The sequence below is a fragment of the Primulina tabacum genome, chromosome 6 (assembly GCF_025594145.1).
Source record: "Primulina tabacum isolate GXHZ01 chromosome 6, ASM2559414v2, whole genome shotgun sequence".
Lineage (NCBI taxonomy): Eukaryota > Viridiplantae > Streptophyta > Magnoliopsida > Lamiales > Gesneriaceae > Primulina > Primulina tabacum.
In genome coordinates this window covers 42,954,971-42,971,680 of record NC_134555.1, presented here as the reverse complement: position 1 = coordinate 42,971,680, position 16,710 = coordinate 42,954,971, and the positions used below count along the sequence as shown (strand labels likewise).

Here is a 16,710-nt window from a genome sequence, read left to right as displayed (position 1 = left end):
TTTAAAAAAGACTCTAATTTTGTGTGAATTTAATTTAAAATCAAACAAAATAACAACTTTCGTAGGTAGTTTTATAACTGATTTCTTTTTTTTTTTTAATTTTCAAAATATCAATATTTTGCGTGTGATCGAGTGTTGTCGTTTTACCAGAAGACAACAGTTATATTTGGACATAATTGTACAATTCTGATATTTTAAATCATACTACAACTCGAATACTTTGTTTCGATTTTTCTATAAAACAGAGACAATTATCGCACACAACAATCAATCTCTCATGATTGAAAATCGAACTTCTGTCATTAGTTCTAGTATCAATTGTAATATCGAGCGTTTGTTGTTTTGTAACATTGCAATTTTAATATTTTAAATCATACAACAGCTCAAGCACTACGTTTCGATTGTTCTACCAAATAGAGATAATTATTCTAACATGACATCATGTATATATGTTTTTTTATTAAATTAATATATACAAACATTTTATAAATTTTTAATATATACAAACATTTTATATTGTATATTACTAATTTCAATTATTTCTCGGTATATATGTATAATATATCCAATCAATATTCCACAACTTTAGTTCCCAAAAAAAAAAAAAAACATATGATTTAATTGTGATCTAATGGATAAAACCAAATTGATAAATACCGTTTTATTTCAAAAATATATGGTATAGTCATTTCGATACACAAATTATTGATAGATGATTATGTCAAGTTAACGCAAATATAAAAATTGAAATTGTCAGGGATCAACTCTAACTATATAAAAATGTGATTTTCGCGTTATTTAAATTATCGTACAATTTAAAATATTTGAATAATAATGCATCAACAATCATGCGTAGCCTTGTTTCAATATGTGCACACATAGGTAACAATCGGTAGTTAAAATTGTCCAAAAAAAGTTTCCCATGTCCATTTCTCGTAAAATAATCATTATTTTGTTTTAAATGAATAAATTCAAAATAAATATTTTTTTTTATTTTTGACAAAAACACGTAATACGATCTATGATAAATTGACAACAATTAGCTTGAGACTTTGATAGTCTTGCGCATTATGATTATAGTTACAAGAAAATGATAACATTTAATAAAAAATCGATAGAAACTTTTCAAACTTATAACAAAATTATTTAACCATTAAGTCGATAGAAATTAAATTAAAATTACTAACTCTGAAATAAGTCTCTTAGCATAAAAAAGTAATATTTTTTCATGGATGATTCAAATAAAAGATATATCTGACAAAATACGACCCGTGTAATCGTTTCATACAAGTTTTTTCTATTTTATAAAGTTTCGGATAAAAGAAAAATATTGAAATGATTGAATGTTTGGTTCACTGAGTCGACAACGAAACTTCAAATCATGGCAATCATGTCATTTTCTAAGTCCACCACCTTTATGAAATTGCTTGGAAGATTTATGGCCCAAAAGAAGATTTATGGCCCAAAAAGACAAAATAAATAAGACTTTCGGATTCATATCTCACCATGCGAACTTTATCTTTAGCTAGTTGCAATAGCATTTATGTCTCAACAAATATTAATTAATTTAATTAATTGTAACTAATCTTTATCTTAAAAATATAATAATTAATTCTCCCTCTTTAAAATAGCTCTAACTTCCCATGTTTTTTATAAGAAAATAAATCATAAAATTATAAAAGTGAAAACAAATTCTTAATTGGAAAAATTGATATGACATAACTAATTTTAAATTCAGTTTAGACCATCTTTCACATGTCAAGAGTCGTCGTCATTTAAAAAAATATACTATAAATAAAACACAAAATAATTCCCACTAAATTAAATCTTTAAAATAGAATAATAATTTTTATTGATAAATTTTGCACAATAACGGTTTTCCAAGTTTTTACTTTTATTTTTAAGCTTAAAAAGTTTTTTTAAACGGTTAATATTTGTAGTATTAAATTCAGTCTACGAAGTTTTTGGCCTCAATAAATGGCAATAAATATGTATGTAACGGCACGAATGTTCGAATTTATACTTCACAAATCATTTCTGGGATTTATATATTCGGAGGTTCGATATTTTAAAAACCACACTTCAAAACTTTATTTCAAAGTTAAATTAAACTAGAAAGTCGAGTCTAAGTTATTATATATACAGTTTTGTTATGCTATTTTTCGACTGTGTATTTTTATGTTCATCAATAAGTGAAATTCATCTATTGAATACAACGAAACATATCAAAATTTTATATCTAATATATGAATAATATATCGTCAAAAAATATGAAAATTAACACGATAGATGAACAAGATAACAATAATTGGGAACTCGAACATGTGACTGTGAGTTGTTGCCTTTTGGGGTGTCTTACCTCTCATGCAGCACGAGATTCCTGCCGTGCAAAGACGCGCCACCTGTGAGAATGCGTTTAGTTTTAAGAAATATGGACGATTTTCTAATTTTCCACTCATACACACACATAAATGTATGTATATATGTCCCATAGACACCACCCATAGACAACAAACAAATCTGTGTCTGAACCGTTCTGTGTCCCCAATCCAAGAATAATCTTACTCGCACGCGTCATCATCTGTTCCTTTCCATTCTTTGACTTCCACTCTCACCGCGTCTCCATCATTTCTCACTCTCACTGAGTGAGTGAGTGAGTGAGCGAGGAGTGAGTGAGTGGGTGAGTGAAATGAGGTGGGTTTCACCCGCCAAAGGCGGCGGCGAGAAGGGAGTGTTTTTCAAGTCCAAGCTGAAGTGGGTCGGGCTTATTGGCCTTGTCCTTTCTGCTGTCTCACTCTTCGCACATTTTCTTCTCGCGAGATACACTTACGGGTTTGCTGCTTCCGAGTACCAGTCTTCTATCACCATCTTTTCTTGGCGGCCCATCTTCGAGAATGCAGATCTTCCCAGCGATGTAATGTGATAAAGATCCATTATTTTTTGTAATTTCCTGCGTTTTCTGTAGTGATTTGTTTTGCACAGTTTAAATCTTGGACTTTAGCTTTGTGTAACGATACGTAGGTCTTGAGTTTGCTGGAACTGTGTGATTGAATTATGCTTTTCTTGTAGAGAGAAAAGTTTTTGTTTTATTGAATTGGGAAAATTCGAGGAACTTTTTAGGGAAATGGGTGGGTTTTGTGAATAATATTTTTCTAATGTGGTGTTTAGTGGGGCCAATCTGCTGGGATAATTGCTAATTAGTATGCTTTTGAGTCACTCATAAGTTTAGTTTAGATCCCCAATGCTAATAATTTACACTTTCTGTGTTTCTGAAGTATAATGTTTCTGTTTTGTGGGTTTTCGTATCTTCCTATGTATTATTAAGGATTCTTTTTTTTTTTTTTTTTCTGTTTCGTGGTTTTATGGAACATCACATTTTCTCTATTGTGCAGACTGCATTTTATAGAAGACTTTGGGGTCCAGTCAGGCCTCTTGATTCAATACATCCTTATGCTAATCCAAGAGGACACTATGTAGGTTAGATTTATTTCTGTTACAGTTGATTTAGCATTTGAAATTCAAATCTTACTTGACGAGTTGACGTAGATTAAATAGAAATCATGAAATCTTTACGTTTTCGTACCCATCATCATGTTTATTACTTAACGGGATCCGATATCTTGCAGCTCCTGTCACTAGCAATGGATTTATATTTGTGAGGATACAAGGTGGTTTTCACGAAATCAGAAACTCCGTGAGTGTTACTCGGCCGTTTGTGCACTGCCCTCATCTATCTGGCATCATTTTTTTGTTATTATTTTTTTTATAAAGAAGAATTCTTTGCAATATTTTACTTTTCTGCAGATTTGTGATGTTGTTGTTGTTGCTCGGCTTCTGAATGCCACTCTAGTTATTCCTGAGATTCAATCCACTACTAGTAGCAAGGGAATCAGGTTGGTTTCCTTTCCAATTTTCATTACATGTTTCTGCTGCACAAAAGTTTGGTTAACTCGATGCTCATTAATGTTATGCAGCACGCAGTTTAAGAGTTTCGCTTACCTCTATAACGAGGATCAGTTTGTGGTGGCTCTAGCAGAGGACGTCAAAGTCGTCAAAACACTACCAAAGGAACTTAAAGGCGCAAGAAGAAAGAAAAAGATCCCATCTTTCAAACTCTCCAAGTCAGCATCTCCATATTTCTATCTCCAAAAAGTTCTTCCAGTGTTGAATATGCACTCAGTTGTCGAGCTCGTTGTACCGGATGGTGGGTGTTTGCAGGTAAACACTAGAACATGTAATATTTTGTTGTGCACAGCTATCCTTTTTAATTGTGACGGCGGCATATCATGCGTGGACCAATATTTCTTTGTGATATAATCTTGTATGACTTAGATGGTGCTTCCTCCACATTTAGAAGAATATCAAAGGCTGAGATGTAGGGTTGCGTATCATGCTCTAAGGTTCAGAGAGGAGGTCCAGGAACTTGCCACAAAGATTCTGTACCGGTTGCGAGCTTCTGGGCGTCCGTTTATAGCCTATGATCCGGGGATGACGAGGGATGCTCTAGCATATCATGGCTGTGCTGAGCTCTTTCAGGTTGTCTTTGTAGTTAAACCTTTCCTGCCATTGTTAGCTTCTGTATTATTTTTTTCAATTCACTAAGGTTTTCAAACATTTAATCTTTGTTTTGCCTACCTTTTCTATTTAGGATGTGCATACTGAACTTATCCAACATAAGCGAGCCTGGATGCTAAAGCGGGGAATTGTCAGAGGGAACCTTACAGTAGATTCAGCTGCGCAGTTTCGTAATGGTCTATGTCCACTTATGCCTGAGGAGGTATACTTCATTCATATAATCAGTTATTTTTGTCAGAATTTTTGTGGACCATTTTTTGAAACTGATTTTGATTAACAAATTTTTTTTTTACAGGTTGGTATTCTTCTTAGAGCTTATGGATACTCGTGGGATACAGTAATCTATGTTTCTGGTGGCGAGGTCTTTGGTGGACAGAAGAAACTGATTCCCTTTCACGCAATGTTTGAAAATGTTGTTGACAGGACTTCCTTGAGCGTGCCATGGGAGTTAAATAAAATGTATGGCCAGGAAGCTAATCTTGTGGACAAAACTCCCAAGTCTTCATCACCCCCAGTGAAAGTCGAACGGAAATCTGACTGGAAAATTTCTGGGCCCCGGCCACGTCCACTCCCACCACCACCGGCTCGACCGAAATATCCTTACAACATTGAAGGTTGGTGGGGTTGGGTATCTGAGAGCGATAATGAGCCGGAGATTACGGTTATGGAGTTGAGAACGAATGCACATAAATTGTTATGGGAGGCGATAGACTACAATATCTGTCTAGAAGCAGATGTGTTTGTTGCAGGATTTGATCGTGATGGTAAAGGAAACCCAAATTTTGCTAGCTTGGTTATGGGGCACAGGCTATATCAGTTTGCTGCCTCCAAAACTTTACGGTTTGACAGGTGATATTTCGTGACACCAGACAAAATTTTTGAAATTATGTGTTATTTATTTTTTTATTTTTTCAAATTGGAAGTTCCAAACCCCAAAATCTATTCGGTTGTCTGAGTCACCCCACTCTGCCGAATGATTGGATTCACCCCAGATGCCGGACAGGCGGAGATTTTCAACTTGTCTTCTTATATTTTTCTTGTGATGGTGTAGGAAAGGAACCACGAAGCTTTTAGATGAGATCCGGGACCATTTCTACCAAGCCAACCACACCTGGATAACATCAGTACGAAGACATATGAGGAGAAATTTAATCGATGGGCTCATTGAGGAATCCACTAGATCAAAAACCTTATCTTTTTTGTCCTTTCCCATTCCTGAGTGCTCGTGCTTGAGAAACAACCCAGCTGAAGTGTCTTCCCATGCTTCAAGCCCTTCAGCTCGTTCGCAGCTACATGATGCTCTTGGAGCTATGCACCATTGTCCATCCTGGATGGATGGAGATGCAGCTTCTCGGTCGATGGACAAGGAAGATGATGAATATCTGGAAAAAGATGACTCTGATTCTCCCGCTACTGGGCCTCTTTTCCGGCAGAGTGGCGGTGGTGAAAGTCCTGACGGAGGAGCAGAAGTAAGCAGCAAAGAAGATACACAGATTGAGGATCAAGAGGAACTAGAAGGCGGAGAAAGGTGACAAGATTGTTCTTTTTGTTTAAACATGATGCTTTGTGGTGATTCTGGCAGGCATGGATTTGTTCTTGGTTGAACCACCAGCTTGTATCGGGTTGGTGCCAATTCAGAATGATCGGTCAAGCATGCTCGGGTATGGTTCGATGAATCCATAAGATGGGATCTTTTGACGATCCTTGCCATCAATTTTGACGTAATCTAGGTCGTGTGTGTTAGGCTCTTAAGGCGATGGAATGACTCTAGTTTAGGTTATTGTTGTACTTAGTAATCAGAACAATGGAGACTGCCTGTATTATTGAGGTTAAGGTGGTTACACAAAATTATTGAAAAATCCAAAGAAATTGAAATGGCAAGATTAAATATAATACACAACAAAAACAGAAATAGGTCAAATCTTGCCATCTCAATTATATATATATATAAACACACATATATATGTATATATATAGTCGAAGTTGCAGACAATCACAATTTGGATTGATTTTAAAATCTACCAAATCGTAAAATTGGTTTGGTTCAAATTTTAGATTAAAAAAAACAAATCAAATTGATCTGACTCATAAAAAATCATGTAATAAATTTGTTGATTCAGTTTGATTTTTCTTGGATGGATATAAATATATTTTATTTGATTTTTAATTTCTATCATATTATTGTTGAGTTTTGTAATAATCGAATTACGTTTGAGAATTTATTTATTATAGATTTTATGCAAAATATATTTGACTCTGATTGTTAGTTAGTCAGTTATATATTGGTTTAATTAGTCTAAGTTAGTTTAGCAAGTTTGACAGCTGTACTCAACCAACCCACTTGTATATGTTCAACATTGAGCATTCTGGAATGAAGAACAGAGCAGATATTTCTCTCCCCATTTCTCGTGCACCATAGCTCTGTTCGTGATATGGTATCAGAGCAAAAATTGCTTGTCGCTGCTGTTGATATTCTTGATTTGGTGGGGAATCTCGTCGATTCTTCTTGCTCTTGCAATTAAGGGTTGATTAGTGCTCATGGCATCTTCAGTTTTGAGTTCGCATTCCAGATCTGTAATCGATGATCCGCTCAATCCATATTTTTTACATCATTCTGATAATCCAGGCGTTTCACTTGTATCTCAGCCGCTCACCGGAGAAAAACTATGCCTCTTGGAGTCGAACGATGCGTATAGCGCTTTCGATGAAGAACAAACTAGGATTCATCGACGGTTCCATTACTCAACCAGATGATTCGGAGCCTCATCTGCTCGCTGCCTGGTTTCGCAACAACAATGTTGTGATATCGTGGATCCTCAACTCAGTCTCGAAGGAAATTTCAGCTAGCATTTTATTTTCCGACATCGCAGCTGAAATCTGGCAAGATTTACGTGAAAGATTTCAACAGAGCAATGGCCCTCGTATCTTTGAGTTGCGGCGTGCTCTCTTCAATCATACCCAAGATCAAAATTCTGTGGCTGTATATTTCACAAAGTTAAAGACTCTTTGGGATGAATTATCTAATTTCCGTCCAGCTTGTACCTGCGGCAAATGTAGCTGTGGCGGTGTTAAGTCTCTGGAATTGTTTCATCATCAAGAGCACATCATGGTGTTTCTACTTGGATTGAATGATTCTTTTTCTCAAATCAGAGGACAACTGCTGTTAATGGATCCTTTGCCCCCAATTAACAAAATCTTTGCCTTGGTATCTCAAGAAGAACGCCAACGTACAATTAGCTTGAATCCTAATGTCGCAACACCTATGGCATTTGCTGTGAAATCCCAGCCCCCCAAGTCAAGTTCCTCTGGGCAAGACCAGCATACTAAATTCAAATACAAAAGGAGAGATCGTCCATATTGCACTAAATGCGAGATTCATGGGCATACGGTAGATACATGTTACTACCCTCCTGGATTTAAACCTCGGCCAAGGATGCGAAGTGACTCGCATCCTCCCTTTTCACACTCCTCTCTGGCTAATGTGAATCTTGTGGCGAATCAATCTGAAATTGGGAATACATCCACAGGCCAATTCTTTCAAACACTTAGCCCCGACCAATATCAACAATTGATGCAAATGTTTCAGTCCCATCTCACAGCTGCTCTCAACAATAATGTGGCATCGAGTGTACATTCCTCATCTCAAACTGCAGGTATTTGTCTTTCGGTTTTGATGCCCCCAATCTTGCTTCAGGACAATTTTGGATCGTTGATTCAGGTGCTTCGAGTCATATATGTTGCACGGCTGAGGCATTTCAATCCATGACTAAGATACATAATGCGTCTGTGACATTGCCTAATCGAACCACAATTTCAGTTGATTCCATTGGTGATGTTCTGCTCACTTCAAATATTACACTTCGTAGGGTTTTATATGTTCCTCAATTTCAATTCAACTTACTCTCTGAAAGTACACTCACCACGGAGTCAAACCTGGTTGTGCAGTTTTATCATGATCATTTTGTGATTCAGGAAGCCAACTCCAAGAGGATGATTGGCAAGGGTGATCGCATTGGGGATTTGTACATCTTGGATCTTCAGCAACTTGGTTCAAACTCTATATCATTTGTCAATAAAGTCTCTGTACAGCTGTGGCACCAACGATTTGGTCATCCATCATCCACAGTGTTGGATTCGTTACACAACAAGCTAGAGTACGATACACAAAAGAAAGGCCCATCCTTCTTATGTCAAATATGTCCACTTGCAAAACAGAAAAGGTTACCTTTTATATCTAATAATCACATGTCTTCACACCCATTTGATTTGATCCACTGTGATACTTGGGGCCCTCTCAGTGAACCATCATACTCTGGTCATAGGTATTTTCTGACTTTGGTCGATGATTGTACTAGATTTACTTGGGTTTACTTGTTACAATCAAAATATGATGTTGCTCATGTAATTCCTCAATTCTTTGCTATGATTGAAACTCAATTTCAATGCAATATTAAGTGTTTTCGTTCGGATACTGCCAAAGAATTATCATTCTCTGATTTCTTCCATCAACGAAGAGTCTTATACCAATACTCGTGTGTTGAACGACCGCAACAAATTCTGTGGTCGAACGAAAACATCAACATTTACTCAACGTGGCTCGAGCCTTATATTTCCAATCTCGCATCTCTCTTTCCTTCTGGACGGAATGCATTCTCATTGCATGTTATCTAATTAATCGGACTCCATCACCTATGCTCCACAGGAAGTCACCCTTTGAGATTTTGTATCATACTGTGGTCGACTATTCGCGCCTCAAAGTCTTTGGCTGCTTGGCGTTTGCCTCGACACTTCCTGTAGCTCGGTCAAAATTTCAGCCTCGAGCACGTTTGTGTGTTTTGCTTGGATACCCACCTGGTATTAAAGGCTACAAATTATATGATCTTGATAGCAAACAGATTTTTGTATCTCGGGATGTGATCTTTCATGAAAAAATCTTTCCATTTCATAATCACACTCCTCTAGTTCCATCGGTTGACCCATTCCCTGATCTTGTGTTTCCCCTAGTCCAACTTGAAGCTCACCTTGACAGTCCTCATAAGGATCATGCTTCAGCACCTCTATTACCCTTACCTCAGCCTCGTCGTTCCACTCGTATTCAGAAACAACCATCCTACCTCCAAGAGTACCACTGCAATCTTTTGCACGGTTTTGACCCTTCGGTGCATGCTACTCCATATCCCCTATCTCAATACATTTCATATGACCAATTAAACCCTGCTTACAAAGCTTTTGTACTTCATGTATCTTCTGCTCTGGAACCGCAAACCTATCACCAAGCCATCAAATTCCCCGAGTGGCAGCAGGCCATGAACAATGAATTAGCAGCTTTGGAGCGTAATAATACATGGTAGATAGTTCCTCTTCCAGTTGGTAAACACTCGATTGGTTGCAAGTGGGTTTATAAACTCAAACTTCATGCGGATGGCTCGATTGAAAGACATAAAGTCAGGCTTGTTGCCAAAGGATTTAATCAACAGGAGGGTGTTGATTTCTTAGACACGTTCTCACCTATCGCAAAATTGATCACGATTAAAGTTCTTCTTGCTTTGGCAGCATGTAAAAGTTGGCATTTGGTTCAGATGGATGTTAGTAACGCATTCTTAAATGGTGATTTGTTTGAAGAAGTATATATGGACTTGCCAAAGGGATATCACCTTCAGGGGGAGCATGCTGCTAACAGGAATCATATGGTGTGAAAACTTCACAAGTCTATATACGGCCTCCGTCAAGTTTCCAGACAATGGAACTCCAAGTTTTCCCAAGTTGTACTCAAGTTTGGCCTTGTCCAATCCAAATCTGATTATTCTCTCTTCACCAAGGGATCTGGTTCATCATTCGTGGCTCTATTAGTATATGTGGATGACATTGTTATCATTGGGCCCTCTCTTGTGCTCATTGAATCATTAAAACAGTTCTTACATAGCCAGTTCAAACTTCGGGATATGGGCGACCTCAAGTATTTCCTGGGGATTGAAATTGCACGATCCTCCACGGGCATTGTGTTATCTCAACGCCAATATGCTTTGCAACTTCTTGCTGACACATGATTTTTGGCCAGTAAGCCTGCTGTGACACCCATGGATCCTACAGCTCGTCTTAATTCAACTGATGGTGAACTTCTCGACGATGTTACACAATACAGGCATCTTGTCGGTCGCTTACTGTGCCTCACACTTTCCAGGCCTGATCTTTCGTTCGATGTCCACAAACTAAGCCAGTTTGTGTCTCAACCTCGCACACCACATCTACAATCTGTCCACCACCTCCTTCGGTACATCAAAGGGAATCCAGGACAGGGTCTTTTCTTCTCAGCTTCATCTCTTCTACAGCTGAAAGCATTCTGTGATGCTGATTGGGCAGCTTGTGAAGGCTCTCGGAAATCGGTTACTGGTTTCTGTATCTTTCTTGGCCATTCTCTTGTATCATGGAAAGCCAAGAAACAGACAACCGTATCTCGCTCATCGGCAGAGGCGGAGTATCGGGCACTTGCTGCAACAGCCAGTGAGATAGTTTGGATGACCCAATTACTATCTGATTTTTCAACTCCTCTAACTGATGCTGCAACCATTTACTGTGACAATCAAGCTGCAGTGCATATAGCATCGAATCCAACTTTCCATGAACGCACAAAACACATTGAAATCGACTGCCATTTTGTCCGAGATAAAGTACATGAAGGAAGAATCAAGCTGATGCCTATACGTTCACAACATCAACTGGCGGATATCTTTACCAAACCTTTACCTATTGCTCGTTTAGCTCCTCTACTGTCCAAGATGGCTATAAAAGATCTTTATAAGCCACCTTGAGGGGGATTTTTACCCACATGTCCATATTTGACTCTGATTGTTAGTTAGTAAGTTATATATTGGTTTAGTTAGTCTAAGTTAGTTTAGCAAGTTTGACAGTTGTAATCAACCAACCCACTTGTATATGTTCAACATTGAGCATTCTGGAATGAAGAACAGAGCAGATATTTCTCTCCCCATTTCTCGTGCACCATAGCTCTGTTCGTGATAAAAGAAACATAACTATTTTAAGGACCGTGTATCGTATTATCGTAAATCCTGTGTGATTATCGATAATTTATGAAATTGTCATGTGATTATGTATTTGATGTATATCGTGACAATGAAAATGAGAAAATAAGTATCGAATATGAATTGACTTGTAAGAGCTCGAGTGGAGAAGCCGGACGCCAATATAGTACAAAAATCAATATTTGTACAGAACGTGTGGCACCCGGACGGTAGAAAATGACCGCCCGAGCGCCAGGATATATGAAATATGTGTTCGGGCAGAACGTTCCGCGTCCGAGCGGTAACTTTTGGCCGCCCGAGCGTGACACAAATTCAACTCGGGGGCAGAACGTCTCGCGCTCGGGCGCGAGAATTCTACCGCCCGAGCGCCCAAGCGGTGGAGATAAGAATACTTCTCTTTCTTCTTTTCTTCTTCACTTTCATTCAGCAACTTCGAGAGACACGAGAGATTTTGAATTTCTTTCGTCTGAATCGACTTCGAAACGCTGAAATTTATTTAAATAAACATCATATTTGTTCAGCTATGCTTCATTGTGACTGAATTGAATTATATATTCGGAATCGTCGCGTCGAGGGCTTCTGACTGAGGTAAATTTCTTCTGGTTCCAGCAGCTCTAAATATCAAAGTGCTGGAATATCATGTATTTGAAGTTGAAATTCCTATATGTAGTAGAATAACCGACAATAAACTCATATTCGAAGTCGGAATTGAATTATGATATGATTTGGATTTGATATGAATTTTTGAAGTTTCAAAAGACATTTGAAACTCATATTAATGACTTTGGATTATGTTATTGATTAGAATGAGTATGTTATTGATGTAAATAAAGTATTATACCGATATCTTCAGGCTACATCAACTGGAAACGAAGAATTGAGGTATGTTGCGACCGGGTAACATACGACAGGTATGTGTATTATATGATATATGTTGGATTGGTTTGATTGATTGGAATGAGAATACATATCTATATGCCTTATTTGTTGAGTTTATGTGACATACATGACATTGTGATTTGAATATCGATGTATAAAATAAATGTTTTGTTAACACACATCGCTTGATGCATACATCGATACATGACATACACATTGAGCTATGATCCTTGGATACCCTGATATGATTTGATTGGATTCTGGGATTTGTGAACACAATGCTATGTTTGGTATTACATGACCCATAAAGCATAGACAGTTGTGGCCCCGACGATTGATATGAGATTTGGGATTTGATGGTGTTTCGTCGACGCTATCATACGAGTATCCCTTATTGAGGCCGGTGTGCCAGCTCGAGCATTGATTTGATAGCGATTCGTTTGATTCTGACATGTGCTCAGTGGATGGGCATTTGACCTGATACCTCCACGACATACATGCATTGCATACCATATATCATTGTTTAGATACTTGTGGTATATATAATGGTTGTTCCATACGGAGCTTTGCTCACCCCCAAAGGGGGCTGTTGTTGTCTTTGTGTGTGGACAATGACAGGTACTCCAGGATATCAGGAGACCGGAGAGGGTACTTCTGGAAGGAGTCACAGTTTGAGTTGATGTTTATATTTTGTTCCCAGTATATATGTATATGTAATTATATACCGGAGCATGTCCCGAGGAGATGAGTTGTTTGTATATGATTGGTTTTGATTACGTGTGGGCATGTTTATGATGTGATATTAAATACTATTTTTAGTATTCAAAGTATAGAGAAAATATTTTGGGCTCATTGTAAAGAAAATTTAGATTCGTTTTACGCTGTAATTAATTAACCATAATCAAATTTTGTTGTAATAATGATTATGAGCTAAGGGTCCCACAACTATAATCCTAGATGTCTATGTTTTTATAAGCTGCAAAATTTTGTAATTTTCATAAGTATTTTATTGTATGATTTTTTACTTATAATCGTATTAGTCCACAATCAAATAAAACATTAACTCAATTTTTTTTGAAGGTAAAACTCGTAAATTTATTGATTAAAATCATCAATTACAAGCTTAACCAACCAAGAAGGAAACTCCCCATTCGCCCAAACAAATGGTGAAGGGAAAGACAAAGCAAAACGAGCAATATTATGAGCAACTTTATTCAACGAGCGACAAACATGCATGAAATCTGAGATCACAAGTTTCATCATACGCTCTTTAATATCAGCTGCACAAAATCCAATATACCCAATATCATCCTGATTGTTATTGACTGTCTGCACTACCTACCAATAAAGAATCAGATACTACCTGGACATCAGTAAAACTTTTTTCAAAGAGCAGGATAATCTCTTCTCGGATTGCCAGCAGTTCTCCGTGTGCAACTTAACTCATTTTTTTTGTCAAATATCAGTTGCTATTTTTTCCAAATTAAAATATTTCATGCACTTATTCACCGTGAAATTCAAAACTTAAAATTAGTCATCTAAAACATATCAACCGAAATTCACAGTTTGTGTTGGTTTGATTATAAAAATTACATTGTTTTGTTTGATTTGATTTGAAATTATGTAAAAACGATAAAATATAAGTTATTCAAAATTTTTTTTATTATCTAAAATCGAAACAAACCGGAGTTGAATACTTTAATTGAGCCTCAAGGGACGTGATTGCGAATTGTGATCAACAACTTTATATTTTTTGTTCACGTTTCTACCAAAATAATTAATCAAATTTGTATAATATTCCGTTATATACATTGCAATTAGAGCATATAATTTGTAGTTTAATATAAATTATAGAAACATTTTCAATTATGGCCGTAGTTTAATATAAAATATAGAAACATTTGTTCCCAATAATTGAATAACTGCAGCCATAATTGTCCATACTTGAAGTTATTGATATTTCTTTTGCCCGACAAAGTTTATACTGAACGATTTATATTTTTCTCCTTGAATTTTATCGTAACAGATCAAAATTTTATATATTTATAATAATAAATAATATTTTTGACATAAAAAATAATATCTTTTTACGAATGACCTAAATAGAGATTTGTCTAACAATATTTTTTGCGTAAAAAAAAAAGAGTTTTTGTACTGAAGTCTAAAGCATCCCCACTTACACCATTCTTCCGCAGCCCTAAAGTTTATAATATTCCGAACACAATAATTCCTGAAAGTTCATTTTCATAGGTAGGCCCAAACAAGGTCGTAATAGCATTTATATATAAATTTGGTTTTATGTACCTACCCTGTTACTCATGTATCTTCAACTCATAAATCTATTTAACGTAGTTTCTGCACCAAATATAACATTCATCTTTAACTCATTTACTTCAAATCTTACACTAAAAAATATATTCCTAGAATATTATTTTTGTTTACTATTTATTTATAAATTTAACAATATAATTATATCAATTGGGTATTGTAATTTTAATTTCAAAATTTTTGCTGTTGGTTTTTCTGATATTTTATCAATTATATATTTACGAGAGTTAAAAATGTCAAAAATAAAAAAAACTAGAAATATTTTTATAAATTTTCTAATATAATTATAATTAATTTTTTTGTGTTTTAATTTTTATTATGAATTATATTTTATATCAACACGATTTAATTTTATTCATCAATTATATAATAATATTATTAAAAATATTTAATACATATTTATATTAATTAAAAAACAGTAAAAAAATTTAAAAAAAAAAAAGGCCCAAACCCAACGCCATTTTGGCGCTGGGTTTCTCCTCTGCGCTCTCCTCTGCGCCAGAGGGAGGCAGCGCCATTTTGGCGTTGGGTTTGGGCCTTCTTTTTTATTTTTTTAATGCGCAGAGGAGGGAGGCTGCGCCATTTCTCCGTTGGAGGGGAAATCCTACGCTATCATAGCGTTTCACGCTGTGATTCCAAAATGACGCAGCCTCCGTTGGAAGGGAAATTCTACGCTATCATAGCGTTTCACGCTGTGATAGCGCAGAGTTGGAGAAGCCCTCAAGGGAAAGAGCTCAACACCTAACTTTCTTTTGTGAAACTCTATTTTTTAATTAAAAAAATTGAGTAGGTCTATTGTGAGACGGTCACGAATTTTTATCTGTGAGACGGGTCGACCCTATCGATATTCACAATAAAAAGTAATACTCTTAGCATAAAAAGTAATATTTTTTCACGGATGACCCAAATCAGATATACGTCTCACAAAATACGACCCGTGAGAACGTCTCACACAAGTTTTTGCCAAAAAGATTATATCTCGCAAATTTGGCTCCAGTGAATTTTACTCTATAAAAAAAATAAATGACTCTGTTACTAAATGTCATGTTATATGTAATTTTGTAAATATATAACTAAATCAAAACTTAAGAAACAAAATATGTGCATTACGTAATATTCATGTATTATATTATACACACAGATTGTGTATGTTCGGTCGCTACATACTTCAATAATCAATAAATAAACTAAGCTAGTTATAACACACAAAAATTCGGATAATATAACTTAGTGAGGTGACATTAGGTAATGGATGGACGAAGTATGAGATTCATATATTTAATTTCAAATTAATTATTGTGGACACGAGATGAACATAGAATAACATATCTAGAAGATGATTGGCAGAGTTACAGAACACATAAGCTGTTTATATGGTATTTAAATTTATTTGGTAAAATCTTTACAAAATAATATATACAAAATCAAAATAAAATGTTCGATGTCTTACAAATTATTTTAAAAAATTGGATCATCCTTTAATCCTTAGTATTTTACATATTATAAGTTATTTTTCGAATTTGATAATCTAAGATATAGACTCGCCCCATTCTCGATAGTCCGGAAAAATTCATGTCAAATGTCAAGATAGTTTCGGGAGGTCGTCTTAATGGTTATGGTCTATCAGGAGGTCATCTCATTTATTCGGATCCATCAGGTTATCTAGGATCCCATCTTGAGCTCGATTTATCCAGATTTGTTGAGAGGTCATTCGAGAACTCACCCCAGCTGATCTCCCATACTTCCATAATATCTCGATCAACAAGGCGTGATCGACCTCCCAGCATATATTATCGTAACGATTGAGAAAGTCTCAGCCGAGCTATCATAGAAAGCTTGGACTCGCTCAGTACACGAGATGCGAGCTCTTGACTTAATGATCTCCCAC

The 16,710-nt window shown here is 36.1% G+C and overlaps 1 protein-coding gene across 1 annotated transcript; it reads left to right on the top strand.

Moving 5' to 3' along the window:
- Positions 1 to 2,395: 2,395 nt before the first annotated feature.
- LOC142549748 (O-fucosyltransferase 27-like) lies at positions 2,396 to 6,477 on the top strand. The gene is made up of 9 exons (XM_075658861.1): positions 2,396 to 2,914; positions 3,393 to 3,477; positions 3,627 to 3,694; positions 3,805 to 3,893; positions 3,975 to 4,218; positions 4,333 to 4,536; positions 4,649 to 4,777; positions 4,871 to 5,424; positions 5,627 to 6,477. The coding sequence occupies exons 1-9, from the start codon at positions 2,690 to 2,692 to the stop codon at positions 6,105 to 6,107; spliced, it is 2,079 nt and encodes a 692-aa protein (XP_075514976.1). The 5' UTR covers positions 2,396 to 2,689; the 3' UTR covers positions 6,108 to 6,477.
- The last annotated feature ends 10,233 nt before the right edge of the window (positions 6,478 to 16,710 follow it).

What these genes read in the sequence shown, in the direction of transcription:
- LOC142549748 (XM_075658861.1), top strand. Translation starts at nt 2,690, where the DNA reads ATGAGGTGGGTTTCACCCGCCAAAGGCGGCGGCGAGAAGGGAGTGTTT. An exon ending in ACTAGTAGCAAGGGAATCAG is followed by an intron (nt 3,894 to 3,974) that starts GTTGGTTTCCTT and finishes AATGTTATGCAG; the next exon opens with CACGCAGTTTAAGAGTTTCG. An exon ending in GCTGTGCTGAGCTCTTTCAG is followed by an intron (nt 4,537 to 4,648) that starts GTTGTCTTTGTA and finishes TTTTCTATTTAG; the next exon opens with GATGTGCATACTGAACTTAT.